Below are 19,479 nucleotides of genomic sequence, written 5' to 3' on the forward strand. Positions count from 1 at the left end.
CCTGCACTTCCAAGTTGTTTATAAAACCTGTATTCTAAGTGAAGCTGTGGTGCCCGGGATTTAATTGGTTCCTAGAACAGAAATAAATAAATTGGTCAAAATCAGTTTGACTAAAAGAAGCTCTGTCCTATACTTGAAGATTTGTGCATAATTAAAACACCCCAAATTGAAATTCTAACAACAGACTTCACTGTTAAATGTCATTTAAACAAGAAAAGAACAAAAAGCAGTAAGATTTGCTCTCTGGAGGAGAAATAACATTCTCATTTAAACACAAAGCTCATTCATTGCAGTGAAATTCAAGGATCATTCCATAGAGCTCCTGGTCCTTGAAGAACAACCCTGGACATTGGCAGGGGGAAGTCAAAGTTGCAAAAGCTCAAGCCCCAGTTCACTCTGTGGGCACTGTGACTGCCCACAGCACTTTTGCTGGTCTCCAGGCTGTATTTCTGAAAAATGTTGAGTCATACAAGCGCATTTTACATCAGACCACAGTTGCTCACAGCAAGCACCACAGTGCAGCCAGACAGTTGGGAAAAAGGAAGAAGTGTCCCCTTCCTTGTGGCAGGTGTCAGTCAAACATCTTGAAACACTCAATAATATTCTATTTTTATTCACAAAATACAAAAAAATAAAATGATAAGTCTGCAATGCACCCAAACCATCCCATTCATTAAGTGTTACTCATCTGCGTTTTACATACAAGACTTAATGCCTACAATCCATCAAGGCATTAACGTGCAAGATTACAGAGGTTCTAAAAATATAAAGTTAATTTGGAGAGGATTAAGAGACTGGAGTAATTACATTTGCAATAAAACTGTGCACTTGGGATAGGAATGGATGCGGGTTTACCAACTGCCCAGGCAGCCTGGAGATAGGAGTTAATACTGGCCTCAATTTTTGTTGACCTCTCATCTGCACTGTAAGACTGATGTCCACACTAGCTGTGAACTCCACAGTCAAGGTTTCTTTCTAAGTGTGGAGAAGGAATTCTGTACAGGAATTCAGGCAATTTGACTTGTAGCCAAGCTGTTCCTCAAATCATCAGCTCAAGTCATCCCATCCATTTCCCAGCAAGGGGAATGAATGCTCCTGGTTACTTCTCAGCTTAATCATAGAATCACTGAGGTAAGAAAAGGCCTCCAAGGTCACCAAACTCCTGATGTTTTAAAGCTCCAGAAAACAAAAACAACCAAATACTCAGCAAACAACGTGAAAAAATATTCTGGAGGAAAAACTGAACCTGCATCGAAGGCAAACACAAAGCAACACACAAAGAAGTTTGTTATGTAAGTCATATTTAAATTAAGATAATTGTTGGTGGCTTGAGGGAGGGTCTACAGAGACCTGCAGAGCACAGGGATTCAGGGCAACAGGAACTTGGCATGTTCTGGGTGCAGTTTATTTATCCAAACATGCAAAGGGGAAGGATTGATGCAGCAGGACATGATGCTGCTCGTGACAAAATCAGGGGAGGCAGCCCTGAGCCGCTTCTGCATCAGGAGCTGCTGGAGCCAGAGCTCTGGATGCTTGCCAGAGTCATGGCAGCTTCTGAGAAGATCATACCAGCACAGATGGTTGTCCCGTAGACCAAGGGCTTAGGGATGATGGCAGATTTTTTGTTTGCAGTAAAAATAACTGAATTGCTACTGCCTAACAGAGAAAATCCACAGCTCGAAGCAATGGCGTCATCATTGCTGTGAGGGGATGGCGTGGTACTTGTGCTCTGACTGCAGCTGGATGGCACCAGGCTGGATTCTCCCAGGGAAAAAATTCCTAATGTGGGCAGTGCAGCTTTGAAAACCCTCAGAAGAATAAACCAGATCCCCCATACCAAGTAAGTCAGCTGAAGAGCAGGACCAGAAGCTACATGGTAACACCACACCAATCAACACAAGGACCAATCTCCACTGCCAGCAGTTTTCCAAGGTGTAGCCTCAGTCCCACAAAAGAAACCACGAGGCACTAGCATGGAATTTCACAGCACTTTCTGATGGGCTCTTGGTATCCATCACACAATTCCTTCATTTCCCAGCTCTAATGTCATGATAGGAAGCAGGAATAGCTGAGACAGCAGGGCTGCAGTGGCAGAAGAGGATTTCACAGCTTGAAGGACTTGGAGCAGTGCTTTGACTCGGTCCAACAATGAAGATAAAAGAAAATGTTGCCTGTAAGTACATCTTACAGCTACTCCACCACTAATCCACAAATTATTTGAAGGATAAAGAAAATAGCAGTTAAGTCCACATGTAAGTGAAGTGTATTTGCTGCTGAGAAGGCTGAGTCATTCTTATTCCTGTGGAATTTTGTCTAAGATTAGGAAACCAAGAAACGCCCATTTCTCCTACTGCTCCCTCCTTAAACTTCTTCAAAACAGAGCATGTATATGGACACCTGGATGGCCATCAGATGGCAATTCCAGCTCCTCACACAAGAAGGACCTGAGATTTTTAAGCCTGGATCACAATAGGGCAAATGAAACTGGAGAGTGGTGCAGTGTAACTGCTTTAACACTCAGTTATTTGGGGGGAAAAAAATAGTAAGAAAAACGAAGAAAGAATGTGACCAGAAAAACAGGTCAGATTGAGGCAGCCATGAGGCAATGCCATTGAGTCCTGCCATATGAAAAAGCTTCAGGTTACTGAGAGGTGTCAGTGCAGCCACTTTTCTGAGAGAAAAAAAGCACCCTTTGGACTAGTACAGCTGTGTTACAACTTATGGTTTCCAATGCAACAACTTTGTGGGATTATCTGTGGAGGCGAATTAGAAGCATTATTGCTTCAATAAAACACTTTCTTTGTGTACACAGCACATTTCCTATGGCCTAAAAGCAATAATTCTTCTTTCTGATGTGCATCCATATCAAGGGCATCTCCTATGGAACCAGGCTGGGGGAGCTGGGGGTGCTCACCTGGAGAAGAGAAGGATCCAGGGAGACCTCAGAGCCCCTGCCAGGGCCTGAAGGGGCTCCAGGAGAGCTGGAGAAGAACTTTGAACGAGGGTCTGGAGTGCCACAACAAGGAGGAATGGCTTCCCACTGCCAGAGGGCAGGGTTAGATAGGATATTGGGAAGAAATTCTTCTCTGTGAGGGTGGTGAGGCCTTGGCACAGGTTGCCCAGAGCAGCTGCAGCTGCCCCATCCCTGGAAGAGTCCAAAGCCAGGTTGGATGGGGCTTGGAGCAACCTGGGATAGTGGGAAGTGTCCTTGGTGTTCCACCATAGCAGGGAGTGGAATGAGATGAACTTTAAGATCCATTCCAGGATAGCCAAACCCATCCGGGATACTATGTTCCTGAATTCTTCTGCAGGCATTTATTTATTTACTTTAGGGAACATCTTCTCACATTTGCCAACAGGTGTGAGAACAAGTCCCTCCTGCAAAGCTGTAATTATTTTTCATCTACTGGACAGCATAAGGGGAATGCCAGAGATATGGAATCTGAGGCACTCAAATGTGATCACAATTAATGCACCAACCCCAACCTGATTTCCTGTCACCAGAGTGGTTCATTCTGTCATTTTGCCAGATAGCATCAACTGGGCAAACTGGGGGGTTTGCTGCAGTGTCACACCACAACTTTAACTTCAGATTTTAGGGTTTGGATTATGTTTAAAGAGTGTTCTCATGAGAATTCAGCACATCAAGTGAAGACATGGAATCTGAAACACCAAGGGACTAATAAAAGTCTGAGTTTACAGATAGGAAAAGTTAAGGCCTAAACACAAACTACTAGGCTGTAAGTTTATAAATGTGGAAGAGCTACAAGTTAGGGAGTTCCCCATCCCCCAGATGATGAGACTGTATCTTCCATGCAACCCCAGGCAGCCAGAGGAAGGACTCACCTTCACCAAATTGGATCTTGTTGTGCCTGTTGCACCTGCAGTCTCTCAGTATCACACCAGACCCAACTGTACTCTGCTCCTCCAGGAAATTTTAACCAAAGGAACACCCTCTTTCCTGCCTCTTGACTCTAAAAACATGGACCACAAGGCTGCACAGTGCCATGCTCCTAACCAAACATTCTGACAGCTGGAGAATTCATGGAGTCTTGAATGGAAAGGTTTGAGCCATGGAGCAGCAAGAGGTGCAAACCCACTACCAGTGCCTTTCACTGGGACTTGGGCAGAGGAACAAGGCTCCCACTGCTCTAAGACAGATACAGATCCTTTAGGTACCAAAAACCTTCAGCAGGTGGAAGGATGTTTTTTTTTTCCCTGCTTTTAGTGCTTTTAAGAACTTAGCTTAGTTTTAACAAGCTGAGGGTAGGAGCAGCACTGAGCCCAAACTGAAAAACTTGCTTTTGGTCTGAATTTTTAAGATTAAGTACAAGACACCTGAAGCTACTACTTACCAGTTTGATCGCTACATATTCATTGGTGTAGAGATTTTTACCTGCAAAGGGAGAAGGAAAAAAATCTTTTAGTTCCACATTCAACACTTGCAGCTTGAGGCACAATGAGAAATAATGACACTGATGCCAAAGGGCTGTTTTCCCAATTCCTCCTGAAGTTCCTGCTTTTAACAAAGCATAATCCTGAAAATAATCAAGATAATGAACAGTTTGCAGCAGTTCAGCAGGGCAGGCAAATAACACCTTCCACCCAGCACATGGCAATTGTATTTTAGGCAGCACTTTTGCTCCATGCATGTGTTAAAGGAGGTATCCCAGACACACTAGGCTTCATTATCCACGAAGCCAAAAAAGTCTGGGGAACAAAAAATGAAGAGTCAGTGTCATTGCTTTTGGAAATGTCTTGGATCTCCTAGACACTGAACAATTTCATCCTGGGATGTGCAGGGAGTTTCACTAGGTTGATCATGCCCTGGGAAGCAGGAAGGGCAGGAGCATGAGATGAGCACAACAAGCCAAGCTCAAATCCAGGTGCACTGAACCAGAGCAAGGACCCATGTGTGCTACAGCTGGAGGGGAGTTTTCCTCCAGGAGCCTGTCTGGTGTTTGAAGCAAGCCCTGGGCCTCCTCAGTGATCTGAGGCAGTGATGCACAGCTCCATGTCACGGAGCATCTCTCCCTGTGTTCTGACACTGCTACTTGTCATATCACTCAATGTCCTCTGCTTCCCTTGCCAGGAAATTTGAGCAATCACTCTCCCTCCACCTGGCTCATGCCTGACAGCAAACTCTCCTGGAAGAGATATCACAGGGAATGATGCCTGGGCAGTCCCTGGACCCCTCTGTCCCAGTCCCACTGTCCCCTTGGAGGAAGGAAGCCCCCACCACAAAAGCTCCCTGTGGATTTATTTAAGGAAACGTTGACCTTTGTCATCAATGTCACAGCACAAGCCATACTTTTACTGAGCAATTCCAAAATTCAGGAGCAATCCAGGGTGGAAGTTATCAGGGCTTATTTGTAGCATCAGCTTTGCTCAGCTCTCTTACTCATTTATTTTCTAATTCCTGTAATGGATATTGATGCTTGGACAGCCCAGCTCTTGAGAAAGCCCAGGACATGGAGTGACATCATTCAGAGCAGGCAGGAGCTGGAGTAGCTCTTCCATATCCACATGACAGCATTAAAAAACCTTCCATGTCCTCCTCAGCACAGGATACAACAGCACAGGGAGACTCAATAAAATTAAAGACATTATGAACATGGGAGAAGACACACAGTCATCTTTAAATCCTGAAGTATCAGGGGAAATTTAATTTACAACAGCTTCGTGTTTTCTGCATTTAACTTCTTTTGATGCTTTCCCTGCTGTATCACTCAGGGTACTTCTGGCTTCTAAATCTGTGACTGGGTGTTCCCAGGCCCAGTCTGCACCAAGCAGATTTTTTTTAACATCCCTCAGTAATAGAAGACATCATAGCTCCAACCTGTTTAGGTACCTGATGATGCACAGCACAGGGATTTAAATGCAAGGTTAAATATCCTCAGAGGAGGTGTTTTCTGCCAGCAGAGCTGAAAGCTGAGCCCCAGCATTAACCCCTGACAGACGGGGGGGAGGGGGGGGGGGGGGAAGAGGACAACGACATAATATTATGCCCAGACTGGAAACTAAGGGTAGAAAGGAGATTTTGCAGTTTCATCAGGAACCTGCCGACACCAGAAAGCATTGAAAGAGCTCACAGGCCAAATGCACAGAAAAGCAGGTGGCAGATAAACCCCTCCACCCTCTGAGACAGACCAGGGCTCCAGCCAACAGCTGTGGGGGGAGAAGATATGACGACATTAGGGGAAGGAAATCTAAATACACTTGGATTATCTGCTCTGCATTAGCTACCAGCAAACAAGCCCCATTGGCAGCTCCAGCTTTATCTTGCTCCCTGAAACTGCCTCTTCCCCTCCTCAAATTGAAATCCCAGAATGGTTTGGGTTGGAAGGGCCCTTAAAGCCCATCTCATTCCACCTCTGCCATGGGCAGGGACACCTCCCACTAGCCCAGGTTGCTCCAAGCCCTGACCAGCCTGGCCTGGGACACTTCCAGGTGTCCAGAGGCTGCTCTGAGCAATCTGTGCCAGAGCCTCATCACCCTCAGATGAAAGTATTTCTTCCCAATATTCCATTCAGCAGTAGGAAGCCACTCCCCCTTATTGTGGCATGCCAGGCCCTTGTCCCAAGTCCCTCTCCAGCTCTTGTGGAGCCCCTCCAGGCACTGGAAGTGGCCCCAAAATCTCCCTGGAGCCTTCTCTCCTCCAGGTGAGCACCCCCAGCTCTCCCAGCCTGGCTCCAGAGCAGAGGGGCTCCACCCTCAGAGCATCTCCATGGCTTCCTGTGGACTTGTTCCAGCAGCTCCATGTCTTTCTGCTGTTGGGGGCCCCAGAGCTGTAGACTGGAGCTGTGATCTTTTTGCTCTAATTGAAACATTATCTGGTATTTTCAAAACAGTGTTCAGGTATAATTTAAAAATGTGATTAACACAGTTTTTCACCCTGCTTGAAACTGGAAAAAATGTTAGAAGAGCAGCAGGCCCCAAACCGGCAGAAAAGCCACTTCTTTGTAGGTTGCCAGGTTAGAGCAGTTCCATTGGAACTGAGAAGGTGCTCCCAAAAGTGAGAATCACCCAGCTGCCTACCAGACTGCAGTCTGAAGCCAGAAACTCTGCTTCAAAACAAGTAAACCAGCAAAATAAATACTTCAACATGATAATAGCATCTGATACTGGGGCTGTAATTCCAAAATAACAAGTCATGATTTGACTGGAACAATGTTATATGTGGAGGGCAGGGCAGTAGATCTTGGGAAGCACCTACACCAGGAGCTGTTAGTCTCAGACCTGCTGTAGAAGGACAGCAAATCAGGCGTGTCCCAACTGCCCAATGATCTGGTCCCTGTGCAGATGCAGCACTTTGGAGATGGGTAATTTTGGGCTTCTCTGCTGTCTCCAATCCATCCATACATTCACCACATCTCACTGCCAAGGCCTTGGGAAACCCTTTTTGGGAATTTTCCCACGTGAATGCTGGTGACGTAATGCATCCCTTCTCCTCTGGAATACGTAGTTCATAATTGTCAGTGGAACTACCCAAAACTGAGGCATGGACTTACTGCTCCATAAAAAGCATTGCCTCAACTTGAAAGGCTTTTGCCAGCACAGTTACATCTCCTCACTGTGCTACAGATCTTTGGTTGTGCTAAGTGAAGGTGCAGCTCCTGCTCAGGGCTTGTTTCAGTGGGCAGGTGACTGTCTCCTGTGAGCCTTTGCTCGTCTGTGCAACCTGGGAGGAGGAGGAAGAGTAAACCATTGCAGCTTGGACAGAGTGACAGCAAAACCAAGGGGGAGATCTCTGTCTGGAGCAAGCCAGCAGAGAGATTTTGGGGATCTGCCCAAATCTTGGATGCCGTGGCTGATCACAGCACTTCATACAATGGGTCAAATACCCATGAACCCTCAAATCCATGCAGGATCTGACATGGGGACTGGCACTATATTCCTGCTAGTACACTGAACCACTTTGGAAACCAAAGCTCTTTAAGACTTTCTACTCTGCAGCCTGTCTGAAGAAACAGCTACTGCTTCACCCCATTTCAGTGTATTACTCTGGGCCAGATCACACAATCATTAATTTTGTAAAAGATGTCCAAGATCATCAAGGCCAACATTTGAACAAGTCCCACTATTCCCACTAAACCACACTGTGCAGTGGTACATCTCCTCCTTTTCTGAACACTTCCAGGGATGGTGACTTCAATGGTTCCCTGAGGAGCCTGTTCCAGTGCTCATCCACCCTTTCAGTGAGGATTTTTTCCCCTAATATCCAGCCTCACCCTCCCCTGGTACAACTTGTGGCCATTTCCCCTGTCCTATCAAATGCTAAGTTTTGTGTTCAGCTCCAACTGTGCTGCTCCCACATGCTCCAAAAAAGTCGCATCCTTGGGTGATCTGTATTTTCAGGAAGAAAGATCAACCCTGAGCAGTGAGCTGGATATATACAGCAAACAGTTTCATTAGCTAAGTGTCATCTCCTCCCTGAAGAATCAAACAAGAGCAGCTTAAACTGAAAACACAACACCTCGAAAAAGAGAAATTCTTCAGGGAATTGGAAAAGCCTATTTTCCCTTTGCTTATCAGTGTGTCTTTGGTCTGCCTGTGATATTGGTGCTGAACTGCTCTGAAACCATGTAAAAAATAGGCAAAAAGCAGAGGGCACATCATTCATCTTTGCAGGACAAAACTGTTATCAGAGACTTGTGTGCTCGGATTTCAGCTGCTGCTTCTCCTTCCCCCCCAGCGATAATTACCATGGGCTGTGCAAGAGAAATAGCTGCTATTTGAGCAAACAGGAACTCTTAAAGTGATAGTGACTGCCAAAGAAGCAAGAGAAATGGAAAAAAGAGAGAAATACAGCTTCTGTAAGAACCTTACAACAAATTGTTATCAGTATGTGTAGCTCATTGCCTAAATTTTTAGTAAACTAGCATTAACAATACATGTATTATTAAAAAAAAAGAAACTCAACAGGTGTTGCAATTTAAGACTGAATTTCTCTGTAAACTGACTTTTTCAGAAGTGAAATCTCTTCTGTGAAGGCCAAGAAACTTTACATGAGTCACAAACTCAGTATCACTAAAATTTTGAGAAATGTGAAAAAGAATCCTGGAAACAGGAGCTGCCTCCCTGCAGTGTGGGCAGCAGAGCAGGGGGGATTCTGCCCCTCTGCCTCACTCGGCTGAGACCCCACTGGCAGAGCTGCCTCCAGCTCAGGGTCCAACAGCAGCAGGACATGGAGCTGCTGGAGCAAGTCCAGAGGAGACCATGGAGATGCTTTGAGGGCTGGAGCCCGTCTGCTCTGGAGCCAGACTGGGAGAGCTGGGGGCGCTCACCTGGAGAAGAAAAGGCTCCAGGGAAACCTCAGAGCCCCTGCCAGGGCCTGAAGGGGCTCCAGGAGAGCTGGAGAGGGTCTGGGGACAAGGGCCTGGAGGGACAGGACAGGCAGGGGCGATGTCTTCCCACTGCCAGAGGGCAGGGTTAGATGGGAAATTGGGAAGAAATTCCTCCCTGTGAGGGTGGTGAGGCCCTGGCACAGGTTTCCCAGAGCAGCTGTGGCTGGCCCATCCCTGGAAGTGTCCAAGGCCAGGCTGGTCAGGGCTTGGAGCAACCTGGGCTAGTGGGAGGTGTCCCTGCCCATGGCAGAGGTGGAATGGGATGAGTTTTAAAGTGCCTTTCAACCCAAATTAGTCTGTGATTCTGTGATTTGGGCACCAGTTGAATAAACTCAAGAGACATATATTCAGAGGGATCCACTACAGCTGCTAAACCTCAGAGCAGAGCTTGGATTACAAAGCAATTCAACGTCTCCCTGGGGATCCTGAGATCATGACATTTGCTGGGGGGGGCTTTGAGAATCCAACAGAGCAATTCATGTTATGTCACTGTAAGGATCCAAACTTATCTTTAGCTGCCAATTATACTCATGCGCAGGAAGGTGGGAGTTTCCACCCTTGTCCTTGGTTTCTCTCCACCTTAGGAGTGTTATCTCTACTCAGATGAATCAATAAAACTTCTCTGATGCAATGCTGAAACCAAAATACCCATTTACTGAGACACACCAGAAGTGAGCTGGTTGATCTTCACACCATGGAACAGCAGCACATGTATTGATGCAATAACCCAACCTCAGAGCAGGAAATCACAGATTCGTTTAAGAGGACAGATTCTGAGCAGGAATCTACAAAGACACTATCAGTAGTGTTATGACCCTTGAGTTATGTGAAGCAACACCAGCTGCTTCACCCATCTCATTTAAAACACAACCATTGTTTTTTTAGGATGACTTAAGAGCCCAGTGCAGTGCTCTGCATTGGTCTCTTAAGTAGTCCTAAACAAACAATGCATCAGTGGAACCATCTGTTTTGGGCAACCAGCTGCAAGATGTGGTTAGGAAACCAACAGACCATGAACAAATGCTGGGCTGCTGGCCCGGCTGAAGGAGCCAGATGGCCACTTGGCACATCCTGCTCCTCGCCAGCAAGTCCAACGCATAGACACAGCAGGGAGAGGGTGATGGGGCTGAAATTAGGGCAGTGAGGTTAGAGAAGGACATGGAATTGAGACTGAGTGCTGGGAAAGAGTCTCACCCATCTCTTTAAATGGGTGTTCTAGTTTATAAACAAAAAATTGAGAGCAAGATGCAGCAATTCACAGTTAAGATTTTTTTTTCACCTTAGGCAAGACATTCAGCGCTGTGAACAGTCATCATTTGTTGGGATTGTTCAAAATTTGCATCTTTGGCCTCTCCAGTGTATTCCCTTTGACTTTATGCAAATCAAAATCATGCTAAGAGTTACATCTTCTGAGTCAGAAACTTCAGATAAGGCAGCTCAACACTTGGGAAACGAGACAGCGCACGCATTTCTCGAGCCAGGGTAAGTTTTTATGTATTTATATTCCAGTGGTGAAATGCTAATTTGCATAGTGCAGACCCACTAAAATGCTTGCTTCTTACCTAGTCTGAGTTCTCCAAAGTTCCCACACCCAATCTTCTTGCCCACTCTGAAGTTGGGTCCCACCATAAGAACGCCAGAAGATGTCGATGAGCTTGGCCGAGATCCGTGCCCACTCCTTCCCGGCATTCCTTTCGTCGTCCGCTGCCTTTCATCCTTATCCCTATTAGGATGGTCCATGATCTTAGTGAAATACCTCTGCCAGCAAGCTGGCAGAAAGGAGTTGGAGTACACACTCTTTTCCTTACAACAGAAAGTTATATCCAAAAGTATCTGCGTTGGAGTTCAAGAGAGTCATGGAAACTCATGGAGTTCTTTTGGCACGAGATCCAGTTTCCTAATGCATGTTGATAACGTACCAAAGGGTCAGCTGTGTTCTTGAGAATTCAATAAAGGCAGGTTGCTTTTGGATTCTTACCTGGGGAAAAGAAGAGAGACATGAAATAAAAATCATTATTTCAAAATACCAGGTGAGAAAGGTATAAGAGAACCAATGTCCAGAACTTTCCTGGCTTCGTGGAATTTAACAGCTATATGAAAACGTTATCATTTTCTTAACATCTTTCTGATAAAAAGCCCTGATGTCATGAAGACATTTAAGTGCTGCCCCATCCACTGTCCCATTCTTGGAAGTGTCTCAGGCCAGGCTGGATGGGGCTTGGAGCAACCTGTCTAGTGGAAGGTGTCCCTCCTCGTGGCTGTGGGTGGATCCAGCTGAGCTTTAAGGTCCCTTCCAACCCAAACCAGTCTGTAATTCCATGATTCCACTGGAGTTATCAGGACTGACACCACATGCAGTAACCAAAGCCATTCCAACTACACCAGCGCATCAAGTGGACACTGTGAGGAAACCACATCCCACCTTTAAAGCCTCTGTGAAGTGTAGGTTTGGTTTTTCCTCACTTCATACATTTACCAAGTACTACAGAAAAGCCAGACAAAAAATACAAAGGGGCCAATAAAAGGTGCCAAGAGAAGAAGAAAATTTTGTAGCACTTTAATAAAATTCTCCTTTTATTTACCTCTTTTCAAGCTGATCTAGATTATCTTAAATAATCTAAGTTGGAAGGGACCCACGAGGATCACTGAAGTCCAAACTGACCTCAGATATATTTGCTAATTCAAACTGCTGTCCTACAGAGATGACCAAAATGAAGAGCCAAAGCACGATTAATTGTTTTTTAAAAGCTGATAACTCAGTCTAAAGGGCTCAAAACATAGATGCTTCTCAATCCTTGCAGGCCAAATGGTTCTTCTGTGTTCAGGAACAAGACCAAAGGAGACTGGCAGGAGCTACAAGCACCCAGGAGGTCCTGCCCCACAGGGACAGTCCAGAGGTACCAGCATGGTGGCTGAGCTTCCCCTCACTTCCCAAGAAATCAGCATGATAAAGGGAAAGGTTGCAGGATGTCTTGTCTGCACAGGTGCTGCATCAGGAGATGGTATCGGGCATTCTTGGGGTGCAGATCTCAAGCAAGAATTAGAATAAACACACCTGGAACCACCCCCCATATCCCAGGATATAAAAGTACTGGACTGTAGCCCTACAGGAGCACTGCTGCATTTGGATTTTCCAGATGTGAGTAGAACAGTCGCTGTATAATTTTACCAACAAGGTTTGTGTCCTACTTCTGATGCCTCCAAAGCAATCACACAAGTGCTCAATGAGACCACCCAACCAAGAGTCCCATGGAAGGACACCCAGAAACAAAACCATGTAAACAAGGGCTCAGAAGTTACTTTACTCAGGCAACTGGCTCAGTTCTCCTGCAACAATACCTGTCCAAAGCTAACCTGGCTTTGGACTCTTCCAGGGATGGGGCAGCCACAGCTGCTCTGGACAACCTGTACCACAGCCTCACCACCCTCACAGGGAAGAATTTCTCCCTAATATCCAACCTAAACAGATCCTTTCAGCTTAAAGCCCCCTTGTCCTATCACTTCTTTCCTCAGCCTGCCTGTATGTCTGTCCCCTTTAGGTACTGAAATTCTCCCTGTCACTTGGGACAGTTGTGGATCCCTGCAGAAAATGTCACACAGCATGTCTGCAGCATATCCAGGAGGTCTGGCAATCACCAGGTCACCTGAGAACCTCCATGTCTCAGCCACAAACCAAAGTGGCAAGCTCCCAACACGCTCCCAAGCAATGTGTGAAACACCATTTGCACCTCTGACCTAGACAAAAGAGCTGGAGATGTTAATGTACAAGAAATTATTTAGCATTACCAAGATTTACTTGTCCCTCAAATTAATTCCAGATTTAATTCTCAGAACTGAATATGGATAAGCAGGAAGCATCCGTTACCAGTGAACTGGCTGAACTGGTTTTCCATCACAGACATCCCCATGTACTCTCAGCTGCCACGCTTGGCACAGACACAGCAGAGCTGTGTTTGCCCTGTGAAACCAGTCAGCAGGAGCAGTGATGAGACTCTATCAGATATCAGAAAATCACTTTGACTGGACTCCACCCCGGGCTGTCCTGGGAGGAGAGACTGGCTTCAAAACAAACAACATGAAAAAGAACCATCAGTGAAACTATGGAGTTTTACTGCTGAACTCAAACCAAATGTGAAAATGACTTCTAGTAGCAAGTGGATTTACTCACACAGGTCTTTCTGGCAAAATTTTGGAAAAATAAAACTGAAGCATGGGAAGTTTTGGTCTGTGTATTTGGTCTATCTCTGCTATGGCAAGAGAAGTAGACACAGAACATTCCAGCCAAATGCTTTATTTCCAGTTAAAGCTATCATCTTCCATGTTATACAACATATGGGTCTGGCACTTGGGGACATGGCTTAGTGATGGGCTTGGCAGTGCTGGAAGAATGGCTGGACTCAGTGATCTCACAGTGCTTTTCCCACCTAAATGATTCCATGATGCTGGAGTGTTCCTAGGGTTGGATCACTAAGAAAGACAAGCAGGACACAGGAATTCTATGAGTGAAAAAACAGTAACACTTTGGAAAACAAACTCAAACATGCCAAAGCCAGAGAAGAACTTTTTTCCCGCTGGAGACCAAAGTCATTATTTCAATCAAGACTGAATAATTTATGACAGAGAACTACTTACAACCTCAGAAATGGAAACAGAAAGAAATCTCCAGCAAGAGCACAAACCCTGTCGAGTTTATACCTTGCTCAGCACATCTCAGATGGGACAAGCAACCCCATTATCCTCAGGCAAATTAAGCACAAATCCCACCACACATCATCTGGCTTACAAAGGAAGATGTTAACGGTTATGAGCTCCTACGCCTCCGTCCTTCCCCCGCTCCCCATCTGGATCAGGTCTCCCTGGGGAGAAGGATGGAAAGGTCATGCCTGACAGTGCAAACACTAACCATCCTCTCTCAGCTGAAAGCCTCCTGCAAACAGGAATTCAGAGCAGCAATAGGTAAGTGAACCACACCTCTGAGAAGCTCTTTATCACGGCCAAGCTGAGGAGCAGAGCCCAGCTGCTGGCACACTGGATCACACAAAGATCTTACACCATCATTACCACCTACTAAAAGTGTAAGTAGCAAATATGGCACCAAATATGGCCTTTGAGGACCAGCAGAGCACTCGGCTTTGGAGGGGAAGTGGCAGAAAAATGAAGACCAGACTGTCAGTCACATTAATATTTAAAGGCTACTCAGAACACCAGGATGACTTCCTGCCATGATTCAGACTTTTTTATAATGATTCCTTCCTACCTTTCCACCCACTCAGCAAGATTGCTCCTCAAAGTTACTTCCATTTGAACAGAGCTGCATGAAGATATTTCCCTAATGGTGAATCAGCCCAATTCCAAAGATTGATTTCACTACAATACAGTTGGAGACACAGGAACAGTTATTTAATAAAAGACACAGGCTTGAAAGGAAATTACTTGCAGCACAGTTAGCTAAGTAAAAAACAATAGCACTGTATCCTACACACTTCCAAACACTTAGACCCAAATCTATGTCATGACCTCTCCTCCTTTAATAAACTCGCAGCACTACAGCTAGAAACCAGCTTCCAGGTGGTATTAAATCATGGAATGGTTTGGGTTGGAAGGGACCTTAAAGCCCATCTTGTCCCATCCCCTGCCATGGGCAGGGACACCTTCCACTACATCAGGTTGCTCCAAGTCTGGTCCAGCCTGGACTGGAACAATTCCAGGCAGGTCTGGAGGGCAGCTGCTGTTTGTGTTGATATCCACAATCCAGTGTAAAGGAGTGTTTAATAATTGGCACAAAGACCCTGCTCACAGCCACACAATTTTTCAGGGGAGTCCTTCAGATGTAGGAAAGAACATCACTAATGAGAGGCTGGTGTAAAGAAGCCAAAGCCATTCTTGTTCTCCCTTTCCCTTGTCTCCCAAAGGAAAAGCTCACTTCCCTTGAACTCAAAACTTCTTTGACCTCCTTGAGTTACTCTGGAGACCCTTCCATGACAAGGAACAAGTTTTCTCAAAGTCTTGATTTGTGGCACAATTTCAGAAATCTGTCCAAATTGAAATAGTCAATGAACATCCCCTTCTTCAAATTGAAGCAAGCAGGCCTGGTCCAGGTCTGTGTGGGGTTTTGATCCTTGAAGGAGTCACTACATGCCAGAAATAAAACTGAAAATGCCTGTGGATGAAGCAACACCCTGAAAAGCAGGAATTCAGCCCCATAATTCCTTTTTAAATCTTTTAAGAAGAGACATCCAAGAAAGCTCCATTTTCTGTCGGGATGGGTGAACTCACCCTGCTCTCTACAGACAGAGGACCACAATTCCTCAAAACAGCTCCAAGATCATTGCTTTAGGACAAGGCACATGCCTTCCCACTGGGTTTTCCAACATCCACCCCACGTGCCTGTGTAAATAACGTCTGGTAAGTCTCCTGATGTGGAGAGCACTTTCCAGACAAGATCTGCTACTTCCCACATAACTTCAAAGACTAGAAAATCCTCCAGGGCTCTCAACTGACATGTTATAAACACACAGATATGAGCTCACCAGCTTCCACCCTCACACTGTGTAAAAAGTAGAGCCTTCAGCACCAGAAAACTTCACTGGCTTTGCCACAGATTGGGACAAAGCACTCACCCTCTAGAAAAGGGAGAGCAGCCAAGCTGTAGGTAAGGAGAAACATTTTGAAACTAGGACATACACGATCTGTTTGCTCATGTTTTTAGCATCTACCAACTCATTTTATGAGCTTACACCCCTAAGTTTAGAGGATCAAGCTGGCTTTGTATGCTCTGCCTCACTGTGTGCAGTACCAGCTTCCAAGGCATCAATGCTCTGCCTTTATTAAAATGCAATTAGTAAAGCCTTCATTCCCAGCTCTGCTTTCTTCTGCATGGACACACATCTCCACAGGCTTCACATCCTTTAAAGCCTTCTCATCCCACAGATTTTATCTCCCAGCTTTCATGATGTTGCATTTCTTATCCTGCTTCTCTCCTTCCAACTGGCTACAACAAAATTTTCTTCTTCTGCAGCCATCCCGTTACTTACTCCTGGCAGAGTCACTGTTCTAATAATGAGAAGAGTTTTGAGATTTGCCCTGCTCCTGAGGAGACAAACAAACAGATTACCAAATATCCTATCTTAGAATCACAGAATCCACAAGGTTGGAAAGGCTCTCTGAGTCCAACCATTAACCCAGCACAGCCAAGGCCACCACTTAACCATGTCCCCAAGTGCCACATCCACACATCTTCTGAACACTTCCAGGCATGGCAACTCCACCACTGCCCTGGGCAGCCTGTTCCAGTCTTTGACAAACTCTTCTATAAAGAACTTTTCCCCAGTATTCAAACTAACCCTCACCTGGCACAGCTTGAGGTTGTTTCCTCTTGTCCTGCTGTTTGTGCCCTTGGAACAGAGCCTGAGGTCCCCCCTAGCTGTCCCCTCCTGTCAGGGAGTTGTGAAGAGCCAGAAGGTTCCCCCTGAGCCTCCTTTTGTTCAGGCTGAGCCTCCCCAGCTCCTTCAGCTGTTCCTGGTGCTCCAGACCCTTCCCCAGCTCAGTTCCCTTCCCTGGACACCCTTCAGCCCCTCGATGTCTTTCTTGCTGTGAGAGGTCCAAAACTGACCCCAGGATTCCAGGTGTGACCTCAGCAGTGCCCAGTACAGGTGGTCAATCCTTACCCTGGTCCTGCTGGTCACACTATTGCTGACACAAGCCAGAACACAGCTGTATTTTTGGCCACCTGGGCTCATGTTGGCCATGTCAGGTCCTTTCCCACCAGGCATTCTCCCAGACACCAACTCCATGCCTGGAGTGTTCCGCAGGGTTGTTGTGACTTAAGTGCTGGACCCAGCATTTGGCCCTATCGACCCTCACACCGCTGGCCTTGTCCCATGGATCCAGCTTGTCCAGATCCCTCTGCAGAGCCTTCCTGCCCTCCAGTAGATCCACACTCCTGGTGTTACCTGGAAGACGGCCCTGCTCTGGTGCTTGGCTATTACCCAAGCCAAGGAAGGGAAGATGGAAGGTCAAATACTTTCTCCACTCAGACAAGAGAAGTATCTTTTTTTGTTTTTTGGGGTTTTTTTGCCTTTTCATCTCCCACTCAAGAGCTTTCTGGTTACTTCAAGGATCCCCCACTGGATGTATTCCAACTCCAGCACTGTACCCCAGCAGCACCTCTACACAGAGATCAGCATTTATCTATGCTTCCTCAACCAGCACTACACTGACCTGGTTTCAGTATCCTCAATGTTGTGCAAAACAACAGAAAAACTGAAAAAGTAGGTCAAAATTTTCTGTTGCAATTTAGAGCTGGGAACAGCAGTGACAAAGCTGGCTGCCAACTACAGCAAGCAGGTGTACATCACATCAGATGCCCCTCACTTGGGAGATTCTTCCCAACCCTGGAGGTTGCAGATGCCTTTTAAACATTACAAATTGCTTCTGCTGAATCATTTGACCCAACAATTTAATCTTCAGCTTGTGTAGTTAGTTTTGCTCAGTGCTTCACAGAAGGAAAATAAGGAGGCACACAAATAATATTTAAGTCTATATTGCTGGGAAGGGAGAAGAATGGACAACTGTGGATCACTACACTCATTCATTACTCATGAATGCCCAGGACTGTCAAGTTTGCATTCTCCAATTACAGTTTTTACAAACAGGGATGAACCCAAACGAACTCGTGCCTTTTTCCAGCTGAGTGAACTTCCAAGACCTCTTTTCCTTGAAGGCCTTGTGAACATGCTAAAACACATTAATTGTATAATCCCCAACTAAATACATTGGCAAGTTACTTTTCAAAGTGATCTCAGTCGATTGTTTCACTGAGGGTGATCCAAGCACCCGTTCTCTAAGTTCATTCCTGAACTTTGCTCCCAATCCCCTCTACAGAAGCTCAGCACGAAAGCCAGGAATGTTTCTAAGGGAAAAACTAATTTAGTTGGAAATGTAGTTCTTCCACATGAGCAGAGTCAAAACAAAGCATAGAGCATTTTCCAGGGAAGTGGATTGTGTGATGTGAGATCAATTCATCGATTTCTCTCCCCAAACTGAGTCCCAGTGAAATGTATGCCAGCAGCCAGGGATGCACATTCCTAGAGATGTAAAAAGGACTAGAGACCATAATCTGTCAGTAAAGGAGGGTTAGTACTGTCTATGAAGAGGTAGATTATGCTGGAACAGCTAAAGAACAGCTGAATCTTGGAATAAAATGAAAAAATCCCCTCATGAAATCTGAGCTCTATTGACCCCAGCTTTACAATCCAGTGTTTAGAATCACTAAGGTCGGAAAAGATCTCCAAGATCATCAAGTCCAATCTTTGAACAGCTTCTCAAAGAGCCTGGTGGTCAGGATAGCATCTCTGCTCGTAAAAAAGGCTGTGTAAGGCCACATAAGATCAGGTTTCAGCAGAAATATGTATTTATGGGGATGCTACAGAGGAAATGAGGAGAAACCTGCCAGCAGCAAAAGCTCTACAACAGTCTCTGCAGAAGTTCTCTCCTATCCAGGTATCATAAACCTGTAGGTGCATTTTTCCTCTTAAAATACCAAATTGTTTAACAGCAAAAAGTGAGCTGCAGATGTCCCTATACTATCCCTTTTCTTCCAGGCAATGGATTTGAAGAAGAAAAGGGCAAAGATGACTTCTAGACAGCCATGTGCACCCATCATCAAGGAATTATCCACAGCACATGGATCAGGTGCATCCATGGTGGCTGATGGATGTAGTTTGCAGTTAATGATATCAAAGTCCTCGACAAGACCATCACAGGAGCTGAGGCTCTGGAGCAGCCTTGGATCACTGGCACCAACATCACTTTTACAAATTTACAGCCTAATTTAACACAGATGCACCTCAATCATCTACGACTGTTTTATCAGTGCTCCGTCTGGCAAGGAAAAGCAGCACAGAGGATAAATTGCAGACAGGCTCAGCCTGAAAAGACTGGTGAACTTGGCAGTCAAACACAACTTTCCCCCACCCCCAAAAACCTTGGTCGTCTCCAAACCATGAAGTGCTTTCTTCTGCTTCAGAAAGGAATGCAAATATCAAGTTTAGAGCCAAGGCAGCTTTCACAGTCTGTGTGAGGTGGGGAAAAGCCTCTCACCAGAAGAAAAGTCCTTGTGAAGTTGAGGAGA

General features: G+C 45.7%; 1 protein-coding gene across 2 annotated transcripts in view; it reads right to left on the reverse strand.

Annotated features, from left to right (window-relative positions):
• CSNK1G1 (casein kinase 1 gamma 1) overlaps nucleotides 1-19,479 on the reverse strand; it is a 101,303-nt gene that overhangs the window by 48,464 nt on the left and 33,360 nt on the right. For both annotated transcript variants that reach the window (XM_053988445.1, XM_053988444.1), the window contains exons 3-5: nucleotides 10,910-11,325; nucleotides 4,356-4,396; nucleotides 2-71 (exon numbers count right to left, since the gene is read on the reverse strand). In XM_053988445.1, coding sequence (XP_053844420.1) covers nucleotides 2-71; nucleotides 4,356-4,396; nucleotides 10,910-11,087 — 289 coding nt within the window. In that variant the 5' untranslated portion in view covers nucleotides 11,088-11,325. The remainder of the gene's footprint in view (nucleotide 1; nucleotides 72-4,355; nucleotides 4,397-10,909; nucleotides 11,326-19,479) is intronic.

This window comes from Vidua macroura, chromosome 12 (assembly GCF_024509145.1).
Source record: "Vidua macroura isolate BioBank_ID:100142 chromosome 12, ASM2450914v1, whole genome shotgun sequence".
In the NCBI taxonomy this organism is placed as follows: Eukaryota; Metazoa; Chordata; class Aves; order Passeriformes; family Viduidae; genus Vidua; species Vidua macroura.